Source organism: Astatotilapia calliptera, chromosome 13 (genome assembly GCF_900246225.1).
Source record: "Astatotilapia calliptera chromosome 13, fAstCal1.2, whole genome shotgun sequence".
In the NCBI taxonomy this organism is placed as follows: domain Eukaryota; kingdom Metazoa; phylum Chordata; class Actinopteri; order Cichliformes; family Cichlidae; genus Astatotilapia; species Astatotilapia calliptera.
In genome coordinates this window covers 14,852,014-14,871,704 of record NC_039314.1, presented here as the reverse complement: position 1 = coordinate 14,871,704, position 19,691 = coordinate 14,852,014, and the positions used below count along the sequence as shown (strand labels likewise).

At 39.6% G+C, this 19,691-nt stretch overlaps 2 protein-coding genes across 3 annotated transcripts; one reads left to right on the top strand and one right to left on the bottom strand.

The window, feature by feature from the left end:
• Positions 1 to 351: 351 nt before the first annotated feature.
• LOC113035124 (transmembrane protein 150A) lies at positions 352 to 6,976 on the top strand. Of its 2 annotated transcripts, none has more exons than XM_026190443.1 (8): positions 352 to 427; positions 712 to 1,737; positions 2,386 to 2,433; positions 2,526 to 2,591; positions 2,684 to 2,751; positions 2,842 to 2,972; positions 4,268 to 4,445; positions 5,730 to 6,976. In XM_026190443.1, exons 2-8 carry the CDS (start codon positions 1,673 to 1,675, stop codon positions 5,921 to 5,923), a joined length of 750 nt encoding a protein of 249 aa, XP_026046228.1. In that variant the 5' UTR covers positions 352 to 427; positions 712 to 1,672; the 3' UTR covers positions 5,924 to 6,976. The 2 variants fall into 2 exon arrangements, with proteins under 2 accessions (XP_026046228.1, XP_026046229.1); XM_026190444.1 differs by having other exon boundaries at positions 356 to 427; positions 1,621 to 1,737.
• Positions 6,977 to 7,516: 540 nt separating this feature from the next.
• eif4e1c (eukaryotic translation initiation factor 4E family member 1c) lies at positions 7,517 to 18,171 on the bottom strand. The gene is made up of 7 exons (XM_026190445.1): positions 18,048 to 18,171; positions 16,618 to 16,703; positions 9,605 to 9,700; positions 9,334 to 9,397; positions 9,105 to 9,218; positions 8,842 to 8,981; positions 7,517 to 8,724 (listed from the first exon to the last, which is right to left on the bottom strand). Exons 1-7 carry the CDS (start codon positions 18,063 to 18,065, stop codon positions 8,610 to 8,612), a joined length of 633 nt encoding a protein of 210 aa, XP_026046230.1. The 5' UTR covers positions 18,066 to 18,171; the 3' UTR covers positions 7,517 to 8,609.
• Positions 18,172 to 19,691: the final 1,520 nt, after the last annotated feature.

The following is a 19,691-nucleotide window of genomic DNA, read 5'->3' as shown; positions in this document are numbered from 1 at the left end:
TATAAAAGAAATATCTGACACTGATTTATCATTTGCCCTGTGATCAAGTGTTGTGGATTTATTAGATCATCCATGTGTAATGCTTCAGGGAGGCTAACCAATGACTTTCAAAAGTTTAAAAACGAAACATGATTGGTTGCTTTTTCCTAAACCAGTAGGTGAAGAAAGGATCATTAAATTATTTTCACTCCAGTGATCCACAACAAAATATATTGATAATCAAATATAAATATAAGTGTTGGATTTACAATTTAAATGCATTCTAAAAGAGCAGCCTGTAATTCAGTTGTTGAGTAAATATATACTGTATTGTGCAAAAGTCTTGAGTCACCGCTCATTTTATCATTTGTTAGGAAAACAGGAAACAGGTGCAGCAATTTACTGAAACTTGTGCAAAGACGTAGAAACACAGTAAAGGAGACAAAAGGTAGTTTGTACCATTCTAACTAGCTTGAAAATCAATATTTGCTATGATTACCTTTATTTTCCAACACAGCCTGAAGACTCTCAGCCTACTTTCTTGTCACCTCTTTAAGCAGCCTTCATGAATAGTTGCCTAGAATTCTTGTAGCACATTTAAAGCTCTTCGTGTTTGTGTGTGTTTTTCCTGTTAGGCTATGCTTTTACTGTGTGTGTTTGGGATCATTGTCATGCTGACACGTGGTATTGCACAGTGGATCAAAATCTGATGGTATTTCTCTGTTTTGACAGGTTTTCTGACACCACTGGGTGAAATTTAGCTACAAACCATTACAGGGGACCCACTGTGTTTAACAGACGGCTGTAGACGCTCACTGCTGTACCTCGTTCCTGACCTCTTCCCTACATATTGATGATGATTTCAAACAAAAAGTTGGATTCATCAGTCCATAAGACCTTTTGCCACTTTCTTGTATAATTTGGCACATCTCAGCCTTTTCCCAGTGTTTGGGTTGTTCAAGATTTTTGCACAGTACTTTATGTGGGGAATGTAGAAAACAAATATTGGATATTTTCCTCCAAAATGTAGTAGAGAGTAAATGTTATGTAGTATAAAAGAGACTACAGCACAGACACACACACATGTACAGTACAAGTACCTGAAATTCATATTTATTGAAATGACTGTACAGGGTGCACGTAGCCACCTACCTGACAGGAAAGACAAGACACGGGGCTTAAAGCATTCCAAGCTTGTCTAATCTAATAATCCTACCAGCCATTCATTGGAAAATTCTCATAAATTCAAATCTGTGCACAACTCCAAACATTTACTGTTTGAGTTGATCTTTAATACGTGTCAAACAGAGCAGTAGCTGGCAAGGACTATAGAAGGGAGACCGTCGACAAAACAAATAATGTGACAAGAAGACCAACCCTGTGTTTCATAATATTTGTTGTAACACAGCAAGGTGGTGCCCTGAAGGAGTGGCAGAGACAGTCTGATTTAAAAGGGAGGTAGTCCTCCGGATGGAGGAAGACTAAACTACCAACAGCAGTGCAAACGTCTGCTCCAAGGACTTGAAGTTAGGATTTTTTTTGGGGGGTTTTCTGTTCTAGTACTGATTGTATATAATGCTGACTGCATGAGGCTTCTATAAACCCCCCAAAGAGGCTTGACATTGAGTATTTTTAAGACAGCTGGACCTCTGGAATCCGTCTCTTTGCTGCTTGTCGTCATCATCATCCAGACATGGGGTTGTGGATTATTTTCCCCATCTGTCTTTCCCTGGTGTCCTTCATTGGAACGTGGAGTGTGTAAGTTTACTACAGATTCACTGTTTGTTTTTTGACATTTACACTGTCATAAAGCTGTGGGAACGTTTTTAAACATGTCATTTTTACTCAGTCATAACAATGTTCTTTCTATGTGAAACTAGTAAACAGAGTTTATTCATATCTGAATGTTTTTCCCGATAACGTCACACCACGTACTTGATAGTCAAGCTTAGTACATGAACTGCGTTTTCCTGGCACTTTCAGAAATCAGTGGGATTTCTGCAATGCTGATAACATTTGGCCATGAAGAGGAAGTAAAGAAAATGGCATCATATTATTTCCGCTGCTTTTCACAATCTTTTATTGTACTGTTTTATCTGCACATCGTCTGTGGAAACAGTCGTCGACGTCAGAGCAGCTTCTAAATGTAAAGGCACGTCAGAACTCACCTGCTTTGGAGTTTGAAAATATGTGAGCCGGCTTGTTCTGTTTGCAGGGTGTGAACTGTGTCTGTCACTAAGTTCATAAAAGAAAATCTTGTTGAACAAACGACTTTAACGACTGAGTCACACCAAACTGAAAACGTGCTTGGCGTTGATGCTCACATGCTGTGACACTTCCTTGGAAGCATTTCTGGTTTGATGTTTGCAGATTCTTAACAGTTTTTCTTTTGTTTTATATTTCCAGATACGGGCTAGCCTTCTCCAACAATCATGTGTGCGCCCTCACTGACTGGTGACTTTTTAAATCATCCTCATTTTGTTTTAAATATGACCCAGTGTTTATTTAATAATGCAGCCTCTAAAATGGAATTAACTTGTTCGCAGGGGTAACGGCAACTACTGCAGGGCTAATCATACTGATGCTGGATGCTGCTGGGTTCCTACAATAAGGTAAAAGAAGACTAAATGCACCCGTTCATTTTTCTTCTTCCTTGGAATGAAATCTTGAGACAGAATGAAACAAACTAAATATGTTATTTCAGCTCAAGTGGAACATATCCGCCAGAAAATTCACTTTTTACAGCCACAATCAACGCCGGATCCTTCATGTGTGAGTTTACCTGTTAAATGCCTAAACCATTATACACACATATACATGTATGAGGGATGTGTGTCACACCAACTGCGATCTCTTCTTTAGTTTTCCTGTTCTGCATATTCCACCATGCCCATATAATGGAGAGGCACTCAAGTCAGTCCATGCTGAGTAAATTTGCACTGGTCTTCGGTGTGATTGCAGCCATGGGGGCATTCGCAGCCGGAAACTGCAACGTAAGTGCCGAACGTCATACTGCAGCGGTGTTTCTGCAGGGTTACATTGTTTCAGATCTAAATGAGAATTTCTGTTTGCGCTTGTGCTAAAACAGCAAATAAAGGCGGGTATCTTGTAGCTTTAGGCCATCTATAATGAGAGCCCAAGCACACTAAAGTGCCATTTATGCTTGGGTTATAGTGTTTTTTAGTGTGTTAAAGGGCAAATATGACACTCTGCTACGTGATCTGTAGTGTTGTACTGCACTTACATGTAGTGACAAAACGATTCTAGAAAAATCAGTTAGTGAAGCAGGAATGAAAGGAAACCAGTTATAATTTAAACAAAGGGTTTAAGGACATCCAAATACTTGGAAAGTGTTTCAAATCATAAACCTGTTCGGCGACATCGTATTTTTCACTGCACACTGCCTGATAGTACTCACTCACATGCAGTGTTGGTCAAGTTACTTGAAAAAAGTAATCAGTAACTAATTACTGATTACTTCGGCAAAAAAGTAATCCTGTTACTTAACTGATTACTTATTTTCAAAAGTAATTAATTACTTAGTTACTTAGTTACTTAGTTACTTTTAAAAAACACGATTTACAACCTGAAGAGGTGATAAAGTGATAGATCTTTCAGCCCAATTCTACTTTTTCTACATAATCCATCATACAAAATGTAATCAAATGGAAAAGTCTCTTTTTTTAACTTGTTTTATCAGTTTTAATCTTTTAACCGTTTACCCTGGTGCAGGTGTGCCGCGGTCAGTTGAAGAATCCGCGAGTTTCTCTGTGAATTTCCCATTAAGTCGTTGCGCAGTCGGTGCTTGCTTGGAAGTTTAGCGGTGTTTTTCGCTGTAAAAAGAAGTTTTCTTCCCACGCACAATGGACGCTAATGTTTTTGTCACTTTTTATGGAATCAAACTCAAAGTAAGGTCAGTACTTCCACACTTTAAACGCTGCACGCTCATACTCTCTCCCACAATCGATATGTGATCCATTGTTGATCTGCACACAGCTGTTGTCACCAACACAGCTGTTGTGAGACATTCTCGCAAAAAATCACGGTTTTAGTAACGCAGTAACGCAGCGTTCCTATGGGAAAGTAACTGTAATCTAATTACCGTTTTTGCAATAGTAATCCCTTACTTTACTCGTTACTTGAAAAAAGTAATCAGATTACAGTAATGCGTTACAAGTAACGCGTTACTGCCCATCTCTGCTCACATGCCAACACCTTTCGCAATCTTAGTCTTGATTTAAACAGCCTGCTATTATTCGCTGGATTTGATGGTGAATGTCCTCCACAGCCGTTTCACGTGTCACTCCTCCACTACCTCGGGGCTGCCATCAGTTTCATGTGCGCGTGCTTCTACACGGCCATTCTCACCGTGCTGACAGGGAAGTGCGCCCTCTCTGGATATGAAAAGGTTCTCTACCCACTGCGAATCATCTCCACTGTGATTCAAGTAATTGTGACCGTCATCTGTATCCTTTCACAAATCATGGAGCCAACTTTATTTTTTATTTTTATTGTTGTTGTTTCTTAAGCCATACCCATCGACCTTGTGGCTGGTTAAGCACGCAGGTTAATAGTAAACTTTTGATGGGTTAATTTGGTGTTCCTTTAAACAAGGGATTTCAGCAGCTAGCTCTAGAACTAATGCATGAGTTATAACACACTGGGACATATTTGGATCCGGTCAGCTCCTGTGTTTACCAAGTGGGACCGGCCACAGAAGTCCACATGACAGAAGCAGATACACATTAATGACCTTTTTTAGTGAATTATTAACCATAGCTTTCCTTTCCTTTTCCTTCTAGCTTTACATTTGTCCTCAACCTTGTAGATCTATGGGATCAGATGCACAGCAATGAAACATTAGACACCTCATTTAGCATTTAGCAGAGATTCGGTGATTGAGGTGGCTGTAGAGCAGGTCATCAACTGATTGGAAGGTTAGTGGTTCGATCCCTGGCTGCTCTAGCCTGCATGTCAATTACCCTTGGGCAAGATACTAAGCAAAAGCTGCCCTCTGATGCATCCATGGGAGTATGAATGTGTGTGAATGTTAGCTACAAGGCATTTAAGCATAGGAAAAAGGTGTTTGTGTGAATGGGTGAATGAGGCATGTTGCATGAAGCTCTTTGAGTACAGAAGAGCACTATTTAACATCAGGAATACAGAATCTATTGACTGTGCAGAGTAGCAGAGTTTTTCTTTCCTCACTTTTATAACTTACTTTTATGGGTTTCTTGTATATTTTTACGTATGGTTAGTTGCTGATATCAGTCTGCAGTGATTGGGGAAGTTATTCTTTCTTTTTTTATGTGACAACATTCATGAGGTTTACAATAAAACGGATTGCTGTGCTGTGTGTGTGTATGAGAACAATAGCCAAAGACGAATGGTTACTGAATGTAACTTCAGTTCTATGAGTAAAGGTCAAACGTGTCTCATTGGTTGCAAAGGGTGGCTAGATTGTTGAGCAGATTTGTTGTGGTTGCCATGACTATGTGCTAACTCTGCCCCTGATGTATGCACACAGTAGTCAGGTGTGGGAGAACTCCAGGAAGAGCTGGCCCATGCAGCTGATTCATGCTCATCCAATAAGAGTGTATTTAATCCCAAATTAGCCCACATTAATGATAGAAACACAGTTTCGCCTCATATAGCTATGTTCTTTTGTCAAAGAAATGTGTAAGCTCTATGTCCTCCATAGTTTTAACCATCAGTAGACCAGTGAAACACCCTTAACCCAGAACCTTCAGATACTGTCTTGTTCGCTCAGAGCGAGTACTTCTACATCCATCTGTCTGCTGTCTTTGAGTGGATGCTGAGTATGAACCTGGAGCTGTTTGAGCTCAGCTACGCCGTGGAATTTTTCTTCTTCTCGTCCTATATGCTCTCGAATCTGTTGAACAAACAAGATGAGGTAAAGCCTTTGATTATGACGATGTCCTGATATAAGGCTGCCAGGATCCAGCTGAACAATGCAGAAAGTGAGGATGCTGCAAGAAGGACATCTGTTACTACAGTGGCTGGATCGTGGCTGAAGGACCAATAGTGTTTTGTTTTTTCCTTTTCTTGGATGGATTGGATTGGATGGTCTTCTTTACTAATTTTTTTCCATATTTATTGAACCAAACGAACAAACATACCAGCTGGATTGTATCTCACGCAGATGCCCCATCTACAGAACAGCTTATTTTTGTTGTGCAATCATTTTTGTAATGAAAAATTTGTAAAAAAAAAAAACAAAAATTAAAAAAAAAACCGCTCACAGATCAAGTTTTGTGTTAGGTAACAGCTCTTCCATAACCCTTTGGGATGTATTACTTTCACACAAGGAAGTCATGCCACTGTGCTGATAAACATATCTGCGTTTGAAGCTAAAAGGGTGGAGGACTTTTATTTACACCCTTTTAAACAATAAAAGTCTCCATGACGCTATAAGATCCTGTTTGACTGGATGATTAACTTGAACGACAGTAAAAAAATAATAGGCGTCATCAGCCGCAGCTGGTCTAGCGATAGACCAATGGACATTACAAGCAATCTTGGCTACACACACTTAAGGTGATGTTGTCAGTACCCTTTCCATTCCAGAGATTTTCACTGTGGTCTGTTCGATGTATTTCAGTGTCTGTGTGCTTTAGAGGAAAAGCCGGAGTAGTGATTTATAAATTGTAAAGTTAAAAAGGAAAGAATAGTTTCATGCCTCTGTGTCCCACATTAATACAGTATTTTGAACAAGTTTGTTTGCTTCACATTTATGCATCTGTGGCTTCTATTGTTTTATTCCACTCTTGATCAGTTGCCAGCACATAGTTGGAAAATGTTGACCCAGACACTGATGAGCATCGAAACATTTACAGGTGTATAGTTGAATCGTCACTTTTCAAAGTTTATAAAGTAGCTAAAAGGTATTTTGAAAATTTTCTGACCAGACATGTTAACAATGCTGAGAGGTATTCTGACATTTTTCTATTCAAATTAAAAATAAAAAACTTAAAAATGTGCATTTTTCTAAACTTTCATTAGAATGTAAAAGTTAAATATACTTCCATCTCTTTTGAAAAGCTGAAATGTGTTTTTATGGCTTCGTGCACTTTTTCCCCCCCTCTTCCAGATTCTGTCATTTTAGCTGCTCTTCAGTTTGGGTGTATCTGTAGATTCTGCTCGCAAAAAAGAAAGCCAACAACTTGAATCCAGCTGTGACAAAAACACAGCATTACTTCATACATTTCTCCTCTGTGTGAAACTGAAAAATAACTTCCTCAGAATATACTGCTGCTACATTTTTTTTGTGGTAGTTTCCATCATTTTCAACAAATCTGCAAAGCTTGTGAGTTTTTGGTCACTTTTAATTTTTCCTCACGAGTATGACATTAGCCCAAGCTGCTTCTCACTATAGCACTTACTAAAAAGTCAGATTTTTGTTCCCAGGAGTTGGTAAATACCACAAATGGTAGTCAAAACGGAATTTTAAAAATCAGCTTAGTGTTTAAGAAAGCAAGTTTGCCAACTTTAAAAACCTCAAAACAAAACAACACGCTTCTGGTTTTAATGCAAAGCACTTAAACTTTACTTGAAAGAAGGTAATATACATCCTGGAATTACAGATAATAAAGATACATTATGAGCAAAATCATTTCACAATGAATATCATCTTTCTTTTGCAACAACCAAGAGAGGAGTGCGACATTATCTACAGTTTTTGTTAGGAAGAAAACAGTGAAAAGCACACCTAATTCTGTCGGCATCTTTACTGTATGGTACACTGTAAAAAATGTCATCTATATGCAGTAGTCCACATTATTAACCTTAATAACAAAAAAAGAAAAAAAAAAAAAAGAACAATTTGAAAAAACACGAGCTTCATGGTTGTCTTTCAACTAAGTAACTGCAATGCATACATTATAAATAAATGTAAAGGGAAGAGAAAAAAAGTTGAGGGGAAAAAACAAAGCAAAACCTACAAGCAATATCCCATAATTCCAGCATGGCTGAAACAACAAGTGGCCTTAATCCAAACCCTACACTTTGGAGTGTGACCACAGCTTTTACAAACCTTTAAGATACTGTAGATTATTTAAGCTGGTGCGTCTGAAAGCCCGGCTCATGCTCAACACTTGTGGATAAATCAAGTTAAAATTGCCCTTAAAATTTGTTCTGTATGAGGACGAGTTGCCTGCCTTCTTTTTCCTGTGAGGTGAGAAACACTTTTTGTAAAGAGTGAGAACTCAGCATGAGAGAAACACAAGGCCCTATAGTTAAGTCTTTCTTTTTTAATTAAACAACTCAAGCCATTAAGTATTGGAAAAAAAAGCTTGTTCTCAGCTAAGCTAGGAGAGGTCACTGATATTAATCACAGAAGTCTTCAACTCTAAAAGTAAATCATCGTGTGTTCTCTTACTCGTCGTACAACATCTCAAGCCCGATACCCTTCCTCCCCGTTTTTTCTTTTTCTTTAAACAACCGCTCCGCTGGCATCTTGAATTGGGAGAAGCTCCAGCTATACACGCTATGAACACCTCTCTTAGCAATAAAAGGAAAGGACACTACAGTAGTTGACAACTCAAAAATTAATGTGATGATGCAGATCGGCAATTGTTTAAATCTACAGCAAATTGAAATGAGGAGCTTTTTCAAACGGAGTACATGTTCTTGGTGGTGGAGCCGCTCTTACTGGACGTGTCGTCGTGCGACTGGTAGCCAATCATGGCTTTCATGGGGAGGTTGAGACGCTCTTTGTAAAGTTGCCTGTGAAGAGATGAGATGGAAGCAGTGTGAAGACTCAAGCAAGCTCAGTGTTGCCATTTAGTGGTCCACTGTAGCTCCTACTTGCGTATTATGAGTAATGTGACTTTAAAGGCTCACCCTATCGTCATGATGGCGTCCCTGTTTTGGCAGTTGCTTGTCCAGATGGATATTTTGTCACCTTTAGGTCTGACGTTGACCACAGCTCCGCAGACGTCTTCACTTGCCTCATCAAATGACTCACCGACTAAACACAACAGCTGCAAAAAGCACAAAAAAAGTCAAACTATACATATATACATTTATATTTAAATCACAACCATCAGGGGAAACATCCAATGGATACGACTCTACTGAGTGGTTTCAGAAAACAGCCGTCTTACCGTTTCCATCCAGTAGCGATCGAGGTCATTGTGCCTCTGTTGTTTGTTGAGAGTCATCAGCCATCGACCCCCCAGCTTGTTCCTGTCGTCCTCCCACATGGGCTTGATCCCATCCTGACGCACAATATGAAGCAGCTATTAAACCCTATCCATGTCTTTAGACTCTGCTGCAACTGAGATTAAGGGAAAATGTGTAAACATTTAACATAAAAAAAAAAAAGAGCCTTACCTTGAATAAGCAGTAATCGCAGCCAAAGCCGAGTTTACTTGGCTGCTGTATGTGGTTGTATAATCTGGTAGAAAGATGAAAAAGTAGATTCCCAACATGAGTGTGTCGAATTGTAGAATTTCAGAAGCTTTTATCAGAACAATGGTCATTAAACAACAATCAGTAAAGTGAAACATGCTGATCCTGATTGACATTACCATTAAGGGACATGTTGTGCACATTAATAACAAACCATCAATAACTCAGACTGACTTCAGCAGAGAAAACTTACGCCCAAAAATCTTCCACTGTGTCAAATTTAGAAATGAGACGCAAGTTCTCTGTCCAGCTTTTGCTCTTGTCATTTTTGAAATACCACAGGGCCCATCTAAAAAACAAACAAACAATAAAATAAAAATGCATCATTCATAGAATTCAGTATTCATAGACCAAGAGGTAAAGAGCGTAATTACACTGACTGTTTGAAAATCTCTCAAAACCATGTCGGAAAATGCAGATTGCTGAACATGCATAAACTGAAAATAAAAGAAAGTGCATGACTTTGCCCCAAATTGTGATTGAGCAAACCTCGTGAGTGTGAGGGGAAAACTCCCTGCTTGTTGACTTCTCCATCTTTGTGGGGATCAGAAATCAGAATTGTCATCACTTACAAATGTATCAACCTGGACATATTTCCAGTCTGTCGCAGAGCCAACACAGTACGAGCTTTTCCGATGTCAGAAGGTAAGTGGGGTAATGCCTGGGTAATACTTGGATGGGAGACAGCCGATGGGAATACCAGGTGCTGAGAGCCCAAATCCGGCCATACCAGCCTGAGTAAGTCTGTCTCTCTCTTGTTTTTCTACAGTTACATTTTTGTATTTTAGCCTGTTTTGTGTCAGAAATTAAGTGATTTCTCTGTAGAAAGACATTGGGCAGCATGGTACGTGATTTTGAAACCACTATACAGCGCTGCAGTCCACACACCTTGTGCTTTCCTTTAGTGACTTTGGACCTTTTTTCACTTTGCCAATCTTTGCTAATAGTAAAGTGCAGGGTTCTTGGAAAACACTATTTAGGGTTCCTACTTAACAGCAGCTGGGCTCAGTATAGGGTATTTGGTACTTTACATTTTCTTTTTTTTAAATAAAACCATTATTGTTAGCAATCAATTCTTCAGTACAAGCATATTCAATGTTTTGTATCTCTTTTAATTTAATAACAGCTCAATGCTGTACCATCACTGTTAAAATCAAAAACAAGGACTCAAAGTCTATTTTATGTTACAACTGCGTGAAACGTTTACCCTAACAGCAGACGTACACGCTGTTTCACAGAAGAACACAACAGCTAGTAACAAAAGCATGAATGTCAATGCAAAAAACAAGAGAAAGCCAGCCATCAACCGCACTACAAATGCACTCTTTGTTTACAGTGGCTGCTGTAATTCTTTTATGCATTACCAAGGGGCAGTGGGTGGGAGGCTAGCAGGCAGGGTTCAGGGCAGTGAGAGGACATCAGCTGAACCGTTTGCCCCCCCTCCACTTACAACTGTAACAAACCCACCCATGTGCCATAGACACAAATGAAGCAAATGGACCGAACAGAGCTAAAAGAGAGGATGAAAGTATATTTGTTTAATGCGAACATCACACTGCACATACTGACACCAGACTGCTCACAGCCGTGATTCTTCTGGTGAACCCAGAACAGTCACAAGCCAAGACTACATGCCTAGTAATGGCATATAAACAAATATGCCAGACAGCAAGTCAAGCCAGCTCTGTTCTTCACATGTACTTTAAAATCTCACGAGAGATAAAATGATCATTTCAGGCCAATGCAGCCAAACGAAACAGCAAACCTGAAGAGGACTGATTAATTTACTACTGTGACATCACCCTCTGACACAGACAGTAATATGTGATTTGTTCAGCTGTGAACTAATCAGCGTGCTCCAGTCCCCACAGTTTTCTGAATGTGTGTAAAGTAAATAAGAATGAGCCGCAGCAGAGCTAGAGAAACACTGTCATCTGAATTTTTAATAGTTCAGCTGCCAAACACAGACGAGTTGTTGTGTTTCTGACTTTAAAAAAAACACGGTCGTGATTTTAAAAATAAAAAGAGTCCATGGGCAGACAGGCATAAACTATCCACTTCACTTTCAGCTCCAGTAAACTGTATACTAAACAATTTTCCAAAGCAGAAGCTGAATGCGTTCTTCCTACTTCCCAGCAGCTGCTGGTTTCGCTTAATGACGGTGCCATATGAAAATGGTGCTGCATGACTTTGAAACTTGAAAGTGATCATCTTATGTAACAGCTGAGTAACGGATCTGCGCAGTCTGTTCAAATCCATCTCTGGACTCACCTTCAGACCGCAGCAAGATCCAAACTCTTTCCAAAAGCAAGAGAAAACCTTCATAAGCAATTATTATATTTAAATCTATGAAAGCAGATATTAAAGGGAATCTCTTAAGGATGGTAATAAAGTATCAGGGAATAATTCAATTAGATGGCACAGATATAAAACACCAAGTATGATGCACTGTTATCAGTAAAACTATCCATCATTATTCCACCTTGAACAGATGTCAAAGGGGATTTGTCTGCTAATTATTCATTTAGTATTAATTAGTGACTCTGCGTGATTCACTGTTAAAACTAATCTGTATTTACTTACACTGAACCTCTGTGCAACCCTCACATTATTCATTTAAAAAAAAAAAAAAAAAAAGTTATTTTAGCCCCTCTCAATTTAGCAGCAGTAAATATTTATGACAGACAAAAGCAAAAATCTGCAAGTACAATGAGACATGCTGTAGATTTAAAAAAAAAAAAAAAAGGGGGATAAGAACTTGTCTTCCTTTACCTAAAAACTCCGACCTCACTCTGAGAGCGCCAACCACTGATGCTAAAACTGACATAACAAAGCAGCTCAATCATTTATTAAGAAACCAATCACACCTTCGGCCGGTGAGACAGTTAAAACACATCTGTGATGAATATTTAACCACAAATTCCAAATAACTCAACAGTCCTCTACTTCCTTACAGTGAAGCCAGAGAGAAGTGACAACACCTAGCCCTCAAAATGAGAAGTCTGCAATCAAAACTGTCAAAATGGAAAACAAACCCCCCACGTCAATATGTTTAAATAAAACCAGGGTGAAAGCAGCAGAGATGGACAGCCTTGACCTCTGAGGCTGAGCTGAACAAGCAGAATGACCTAGAAGTGACTTGCCAAGAGAACCATCCAGCATTTCCAAACCGACTGTACAATGCTCCTGAATAGCTCGTCGCCACTGCAGAACTATGATAACATTTCTAAAAGGACAATAGAAAAAACAACAACTGCAATTCTAACACAGAGGAAAAAACAAAACACATGACTCCTCAATCTGCTCTTCTGATTTTAAACCTTAAAATAAGAAAACAAACAGAAAGTGCAAATATGAACCTGATGAAAATAAACTGAACATTTATCCTTACTATGATGCTCAAGCTGTAACTGCTTGAAAACACGTTTGCTGTGCACTCATCCATAATTTTCCCAAGTGACTAGATGGGTAATTTGAATATCCTGTTTACGCTGTCAAAATAAGTGCTGTGGTGAGTTTCTAATTTCACTTTCATCCAAGAGACCAGAGGGACAAAAAGAAAAATCAATCAGCACATGACTGTAAGTATGTTTGTGATGCCAAAGACCAAAAGTCAAAGTACAGCTCCCATCCTAAAACTAGATGAAGATGAAATGCCAGTTTCAACTCAATGTAAAATAACACTTTTCACACGGTGATAAATACACAACTAACCTTATTCCTAAAGGAAAACTTCTTCACTGATTTCATAATGAAACAGCTGTTTTGTCTCTATAGAGAAAGGTTATTGATCCTAAGCGATTAAGTACATTTAGCCCCACCATCTCTGTATGTTTTCAATGAGCTCAGTTTCTGTATTTGTGTGTAAATAATGATGAAAAAAAGAACCCCAACGAGTTTCGTCTGTGCCTCAAACTATTTAATTAACATGACAAAACCAACCGTAAAAATTGTTTCAGATGAGAGTCCAGTCCCGGGCCCTATTTCAGGAAGCCGGTTTAGTGCAAAGTCTGACTAAGTATACCCTGAGTTAACGAAAACTCTGGTTTTTCGGTTTCACAAAGCGAGTTCAGCTGAAGCCTGAGTGAGTCACTATGACGACACACTCCGTGAAGCTAACCTGCCCCCTAGCAGGTTTACTACAACTAACCCTGACTGTCCCCGCCTCTTTGTCGGAAACCTGACAGTAGGAAGTGTCAGATATGGCGTGTCCCTTCCTTGAAGAGCCAGTAGATCTTGAAGCCCAAATACTCCGCAGAGCTCTCCGCCGGGAGAGAGTGATCAGAGCGCGTATGGACATTTTATCATTACCTGATGATTTCCTGTGCGAACGTTACCGTTTCTCAGCACAATCAATAAGTTATTTGGATAACATCCTCAGGCCATATATTACGCATGTGACACATCGTGGACATGCGCTCAGTCCATTACATATTCTTTGTACCGCACTCCGTTTCTTTGCAAACGGGAGCTTCCTGTACAATATTGGTGACGCTGAGCACGTTTCCAAGGCTACCGTCTGTCGGGCAGTCAGGAATGTTACAGTTGCACTGAAACGTCTCCTGCACTCGTTTGTGGTGTTCCCCGGTCATAGACCCACAAGATTTATCAAAGAGGGATGCCACAAAATTGCAGGTAGCAGGATGACCAAAACTTAATGTATGATGTGGTGATGCTTGGACTACTACATAAATTTTACATTTATTTTCACGGTTCCCAGGCGTGATTGGCTGTACAGATGGCACTCACATTCCAATCATTGCTCCTTCAGTAAATGAAGGAGACTATGTGAACAGGAAGTCTTTCCACAGCATTAATGTACAGGTACATAGTTCCCTGTAGCATGTCAAACTAACAAATTATTTCATTATAGTAATGGATGCTAATTGTGTTCTCTGCACTGTGAAGATCATATGTGATGCTGCCAACATTATCACAAATGTGGAAGCCAAGTGGCCAGGCTCTGTCCATGACTCACAAATATTCCGTGAATGTACACTGAGCACAAAATTTGGACATGGTGAGTTGAAAATACTTTAAAATATATAAAGACCAATTGCTACAGGGACATTTGAACTGAAGTGTATCCTTCTGTCTTAGGAGAGTTCACTGGCTACTTGCTTGGTGATAGGGGGTATCCATGTTTACCCTATTTGCTTACCCCTTACCCTGACCCTGAACCGGGCCCACAGCAGCGATATAATCTGGCTAATTGCAGGACAAGAGCCAGAATTGAAATGACTATCGGAATGCTTAAGGCCCGGTTCCAGTGCCTGCAAAGACTCAGGGTCACCCCAGAAAGGGCATGTGACATTATTGTGGCATGTGTGATTCTTCACAACATTGCCACAATTAGAGGAGAACACTGTCCTTCTGAACCAAACATCAGCAGTGATCCAAACCATGAACATCCTGACCCTCCCACGGACATACAAGATGGAAGCGCAGTCAGAGACACCATATGTCACAATCATTTCTTTTGACCCATCACCTCAACATGTTGAAAGACGAATAAACAGATTTTCTGTTCAACTGGCTTTATTGGTCGCCTGTATTTCCTGTACACAAAGTATTAAAAGATGTAAACCTCATAAAGTGTCTCTGTTGCTTCCTCCTCTGTAACAGCTGTCAATGTTTCTTCATTATTTTCCTGCAGTAAAGAAATAAACAACATTGCTGTTCTACTGTAAACTCATATAATCTGTGGAGTATTACTCACAACTGCATGTTGGTCTGGCTCAACAGGAGGCTGCACCAGATGCAGTACACCACCACCATCAACTGATAGAATATGAGGTTTATACAGGTCACTTATAACTTACAAGGGACCAAATGGCAATTAACAAACATACCAATCACCTTACACTTCATTGTCATTATGCTCTCAAAGACAACCAAGACTGAGGGAAGGCAAAATCAGTAGGAAAATAACTTCACTACAAAATAATCCATTATGGTAAAGAGTTTATCAAATGAATGAGTAGCACTGCAAAGGTGACTGTGAAGAAAGGATGTATGCACATCATGTATTATTTTGAATTTACCCCCTATGTAGGCACTTGTGTCTTGCGGGGTTATTGACTCAGAGGATGTCCCCACAGAGATGCCTTCAGCCACAGGGCGCCCACTGTTTTGGCTGAGGGCCAACTGCTCAGCCTCTGTGAGTGGTGGTGGTGGAGGACCCCCACCTGTTTTTCGGGCCTCCGCTTTTTTTCTGTTGGCTATAACGGGCCACATTTAAGCATACAGAGTAAGCAAATATGTACTTGTAATGTGCTCAGATAATTTCAATAAGTGCTTACAGAGGGGAAATTAATGTAGCCTCTAACTGCAATCGATTTACATCGGACAAACAGACCAAGCACTATGGCTCATAATACAATTACACCTTACCTGTTTGGACTATATTTTTATATTTCATTTTTACTTGCTGCCAGGAACGTTTGGGGCCTGTTGGGTTGCACCTGCGCTCACATCACATCACAACATAAAATGTATAAAATAACAAATAAAATAACATATGATAAAATAACGTGTTAAATGGGTGGAAATCCCTAGATCAATGTTTAAATTAACACTCACGCATTGACTCTGTCGGCTATGTTTTGCCATGCATGCTCCCTTTCTTTTGCAGCTGAGGCTGTGTTACCTTTTTTTCTGCAAAATTTGCATGTTATCGGCATATGCTGCCATCAGAATTTCGGCCTCAAGCGCTGTAAAATACATTGACCGCGCCTTCTTTCCCTCCGTCTCCATGGTGACTCGCTTACTCTGTGCTCCGCTTATCAGGGCTTTATGTATCCTCGTGCGCGCGCTTCACTTGGGGTTAAAGCAACTCCGCGTTGACTGAACTAATTGTTATCAGCCTTTCTGAAACCGAATATTCCGAGTTGGACAGTTCGGGGTTACTCAACCCTGAGTATCGTTTTTCACTCTAAGTTTTCTAAACTGGCTTCCTGAAACAGGGCCCCGGTCTCTGAATCAACGAGACGGGTGTGTTTGATCTCACCACCACACCCACCTCTTAAGGCACAGATTGGCTTTTCTAAATGAAACCTCCCCTGTATCTAATTTTAGAAATGCTTACACCAGCCATTTCTGATTGTTTGGCCAGAGGATTTGCTGGTTGTTGCAAGAAGACTGCAGAGTATGGAAGCACAAGCAGCTTTCATCCAAATCAAACTCAGAACCTGGTTTGACTCTCACCTGTTTTGCAAAGGGTGTTTGATATACTGCTCAGGATTCGCAACAACCTGACCGTCAGTCTGTTGATCTTCAGTTTCAGTTGTTTTCTGAGGAGACATGCACACAAACACATCACAAAGTCAACCACACAAGTCCACTGATCACAAATGGCAAAGAAATTTGGGGTAGTTGGGTCAGATTTATATCATAATATTGCTAAAGTCCTGCCTTTACTTCAAAGTCAAAGTTAGTTCAATATCACAAATTTCAACAAAGTTAACGATAAAAACTTAATGGAATGGTCATTGCCATATACAGTTAAGGGCTTTTGTCGGGGGTAATCACACACTTAATTTCATAGTGTGTACAGTATCATAACATCACAAAGCACTGCAAGCTTTTTGTCATCATCATCATCATCATTATTATTACTACTACTACTGAGTTTCTAACAGAAGCTAATACATACTTTTACAATTTAGGGAATAATTCCAACCTTTCAAAAAAAGAAAAATAAGACAGTAAAAACATAAATTACCTAGACTGATTCACAAACTCCCAGCATAATCTAAAACATACCAATTTAATCCCTAAATCGGGGCTACTTAAAGCCCCTAATAAGAATAGTGTAACTATGTAGTCCAATGTGTGTGTGTGTGTATATATATATATATATATATATATATATAAATAACAAAAAGCTTACATGATCTATAAAATGCAATATTATTACAGTATAGCTCGCATTTAAAGTGATCTACAGAAACGTAACAAAGGTATGACCTTAAGCCCCTCTGTTTTAGGGGGCCTTAATGGGGCCTTGTCCCATTATCCAGTTCACAGCTGGGCTCTGCCTTATACTCTTGCATTTTTATAAAGATTCACTTAGCAACATCAGAGTCCACCTCAACTACATTTTTAAGGATTAGACGCAGGAGCTGATGGAAAACAGTCAGCAGGGGGTATATACAAAGAAAATCAATAAGCTAACTTTACAGATAACAGTTACTAGCATTAGTTTTAGCAGATGAGCTAGGCTAGCTGCAGGCTAGATATACACGTGTCCAGACTTTCTAAAAATGCACCAATAATATATCACCACGGGTGTTTAAAGGTAATGGCATTTCATTAAAATTGTCGTAAGATATCGACTGTAATACCCGACTAGATTAAAACAATGCGTTGACTGGAGTTTGAATGAACGACGTGCAGTCAGTCACTCCCTCCCTGCCCAACAAAGTCAGGCAGTGCCTCATACATCCCCACTGCTGAGCATGCTAGCGCTAATCCACGCCAACATCTGTCAACTCAAACGCGTTAATTTGGCCTAAACGCCAGTTCGGTTTCACAGAAGCAAAGTTATGCGATGTATGTAGTAGGTGAATTGGAGATTTATCCGATCTTCACGTGCATATTAGTCGATTTTTTGTGCTATCTCTTGTCTCTCTTACCGGCTCCGATGTCGCCATCTTGACTGTAGAAGTGATCTGCCCGTTCGGCGCTCCTGCGTCACTCCAACAGCTCGCTCTGCTACGGAAGCCGCCTCAGTCCTGTTCGAGCTGAATGACCTGAATCCGGGGAGTCGTCGCAGGAGAAAGGGCACAGGGGTTACACCCACTACCACTGAGTGGCTGCTTCTGAGGACAATAATTTAGATAAACCAATGTGAATAAACCTCCAACTAATAGTATTCATGCAGGTATATTCAAAACGGTTAAAAATATCTATCTCTGCTTTGAGTATTTTATTTTGTGGTGATTTAAAAATTGTAATTCCATCTACAATAGTTTCCAGAGTTGATTTCAGGTTAATTTTTATTGCTTAAAATATTTAGTTTGTATTAATGTTACTACTAGTGTAGTACTTGATATGAAAAATATTTCTCATGTGAATGCCTAAACCAGCTTAAGATTAAAACCATTTAACCTTTAGGAAGCCAAAGTCCTAATAAATATATGGCTTCCCATGATTATTGTACTGGGACATTTGGCCAAATTGAAATGGACTAAAATGAAAGACATTTTGTGTGTTTGTATTCTTTTTAGTAAGTATGTAAGTAAGTTTTAATAAATAAATCCTCTCCCGTAAATTTATTTCCCATACATAACCATAAAGTGGTGTCTAATAGAATAAGACAACATTAAAGCAAATAGGTTTCAGGGATTAAAGATTTGTAAAATTTATCTCGTTCTGTCTTGTGTAATTAAATTACACACATGTTAAGGACACATTTGTGTGTCTGTATTTTTTCTTTGGCAAACTACCCTCAGCCTCCCCCCTCCCACGCCTCTACTGAAACTATTATTCATGAGCCCAAAGAGAGGTTAATTTAATTACAGTTAACTGTTCATGCTGACCGGGGGAGTTTTCCCCACTTTCCCAGCTTCCATAGAGGCGAGAATGCAGTGAGAAAAAGACAACGCTCCAGGGGTGTGTACTGATTCACCTTTACTAAAGTTGTGAATTTACAGTTTGAAACTTCAGTTAACTTACTTGTGACTGAAGCGATTTGAAACGATTGTTAACAATTAAACTTGCACTCAATTTTAGTAAGGAAATGTGTGTTCTTTGTTGTAATGATGCGTCTTGGCAATAAATCTTTTATCATTGGACAGCTAGTTTATGTCCACTTAAATGGTGCCATTTATAAAGAAAATGCATTTGTGGGTTGAGCAGAAAAGTTGAGTATGTAGCTGAAGAATCACATTTTCTTTTATATAACATGGATGGCCGGGTGCATGTTCAACACTTACCCGGGGAACACCTCCACCAGGATGCACTTATGGACCGAGTTTATGGAGGCAGTGTGATGGTTTGGGCAATGTACTGCTGAAAAACTTTGGGTCCTGCCATTCATGCGGGTGTTACTTTGACACGTACCACCTACCTAAGCATTGTTGCAGACCATATACACCCTTTCATGGAAAATGCTTTATCCCTGATGGCTGTGGGCATCAACAACAAGTTTGAGGTGTTGACATGGCCTCCAAATTTCCCAGATCTCAATCTAATCAAGCATCTGTGCGATGTGCAGGACAAACGAGTCCGATCCATGGCGACGCCCCTCACAACTTACGGGACTTAAAGGATCTGTT

Bases quoted from the DNA above. Each gene is read 5' to 3' on its own strand.
- LOC113035124 (XM_026190443.1), top strand. From the start codon at position 1,673: ATGGGGTTGTGGATTATTTTCCCCATCTGTCTTTCCCTGGTGTCCTTC. The intron at 1,738-2,385 runs GTAAGTTTACTA...TTATATTTCCAG, and splicing joins TTCATTGGAACGTGGAGTGT to ATACGGGCTAGCCTTCTCCA. The intron at 2,973-4,267 runs GTAAGTGCCGAA...TGTCCTCCACAG, and splicing joins TCGCAGCCGGAAACTGCAAC to CCGTTTCACGTGTCACTCCT.
- eif4e1c (XM_026190445.1), bottom strand. The intron at 9,398-9,604 runs GTAAGTTTTCTC...TCTTTCTACCAG, and splicing joins ACAGTGGAAGATTTTTGGGC to ATTATACAACCACATACAGC. The intron at 8,725-8,841 runs GTGAGCCTTTAA...ATCTCTTCACAG, and splicing joins GACGCCATCATGACGATAGG to GCAACTTTACAAAGAGCGTC.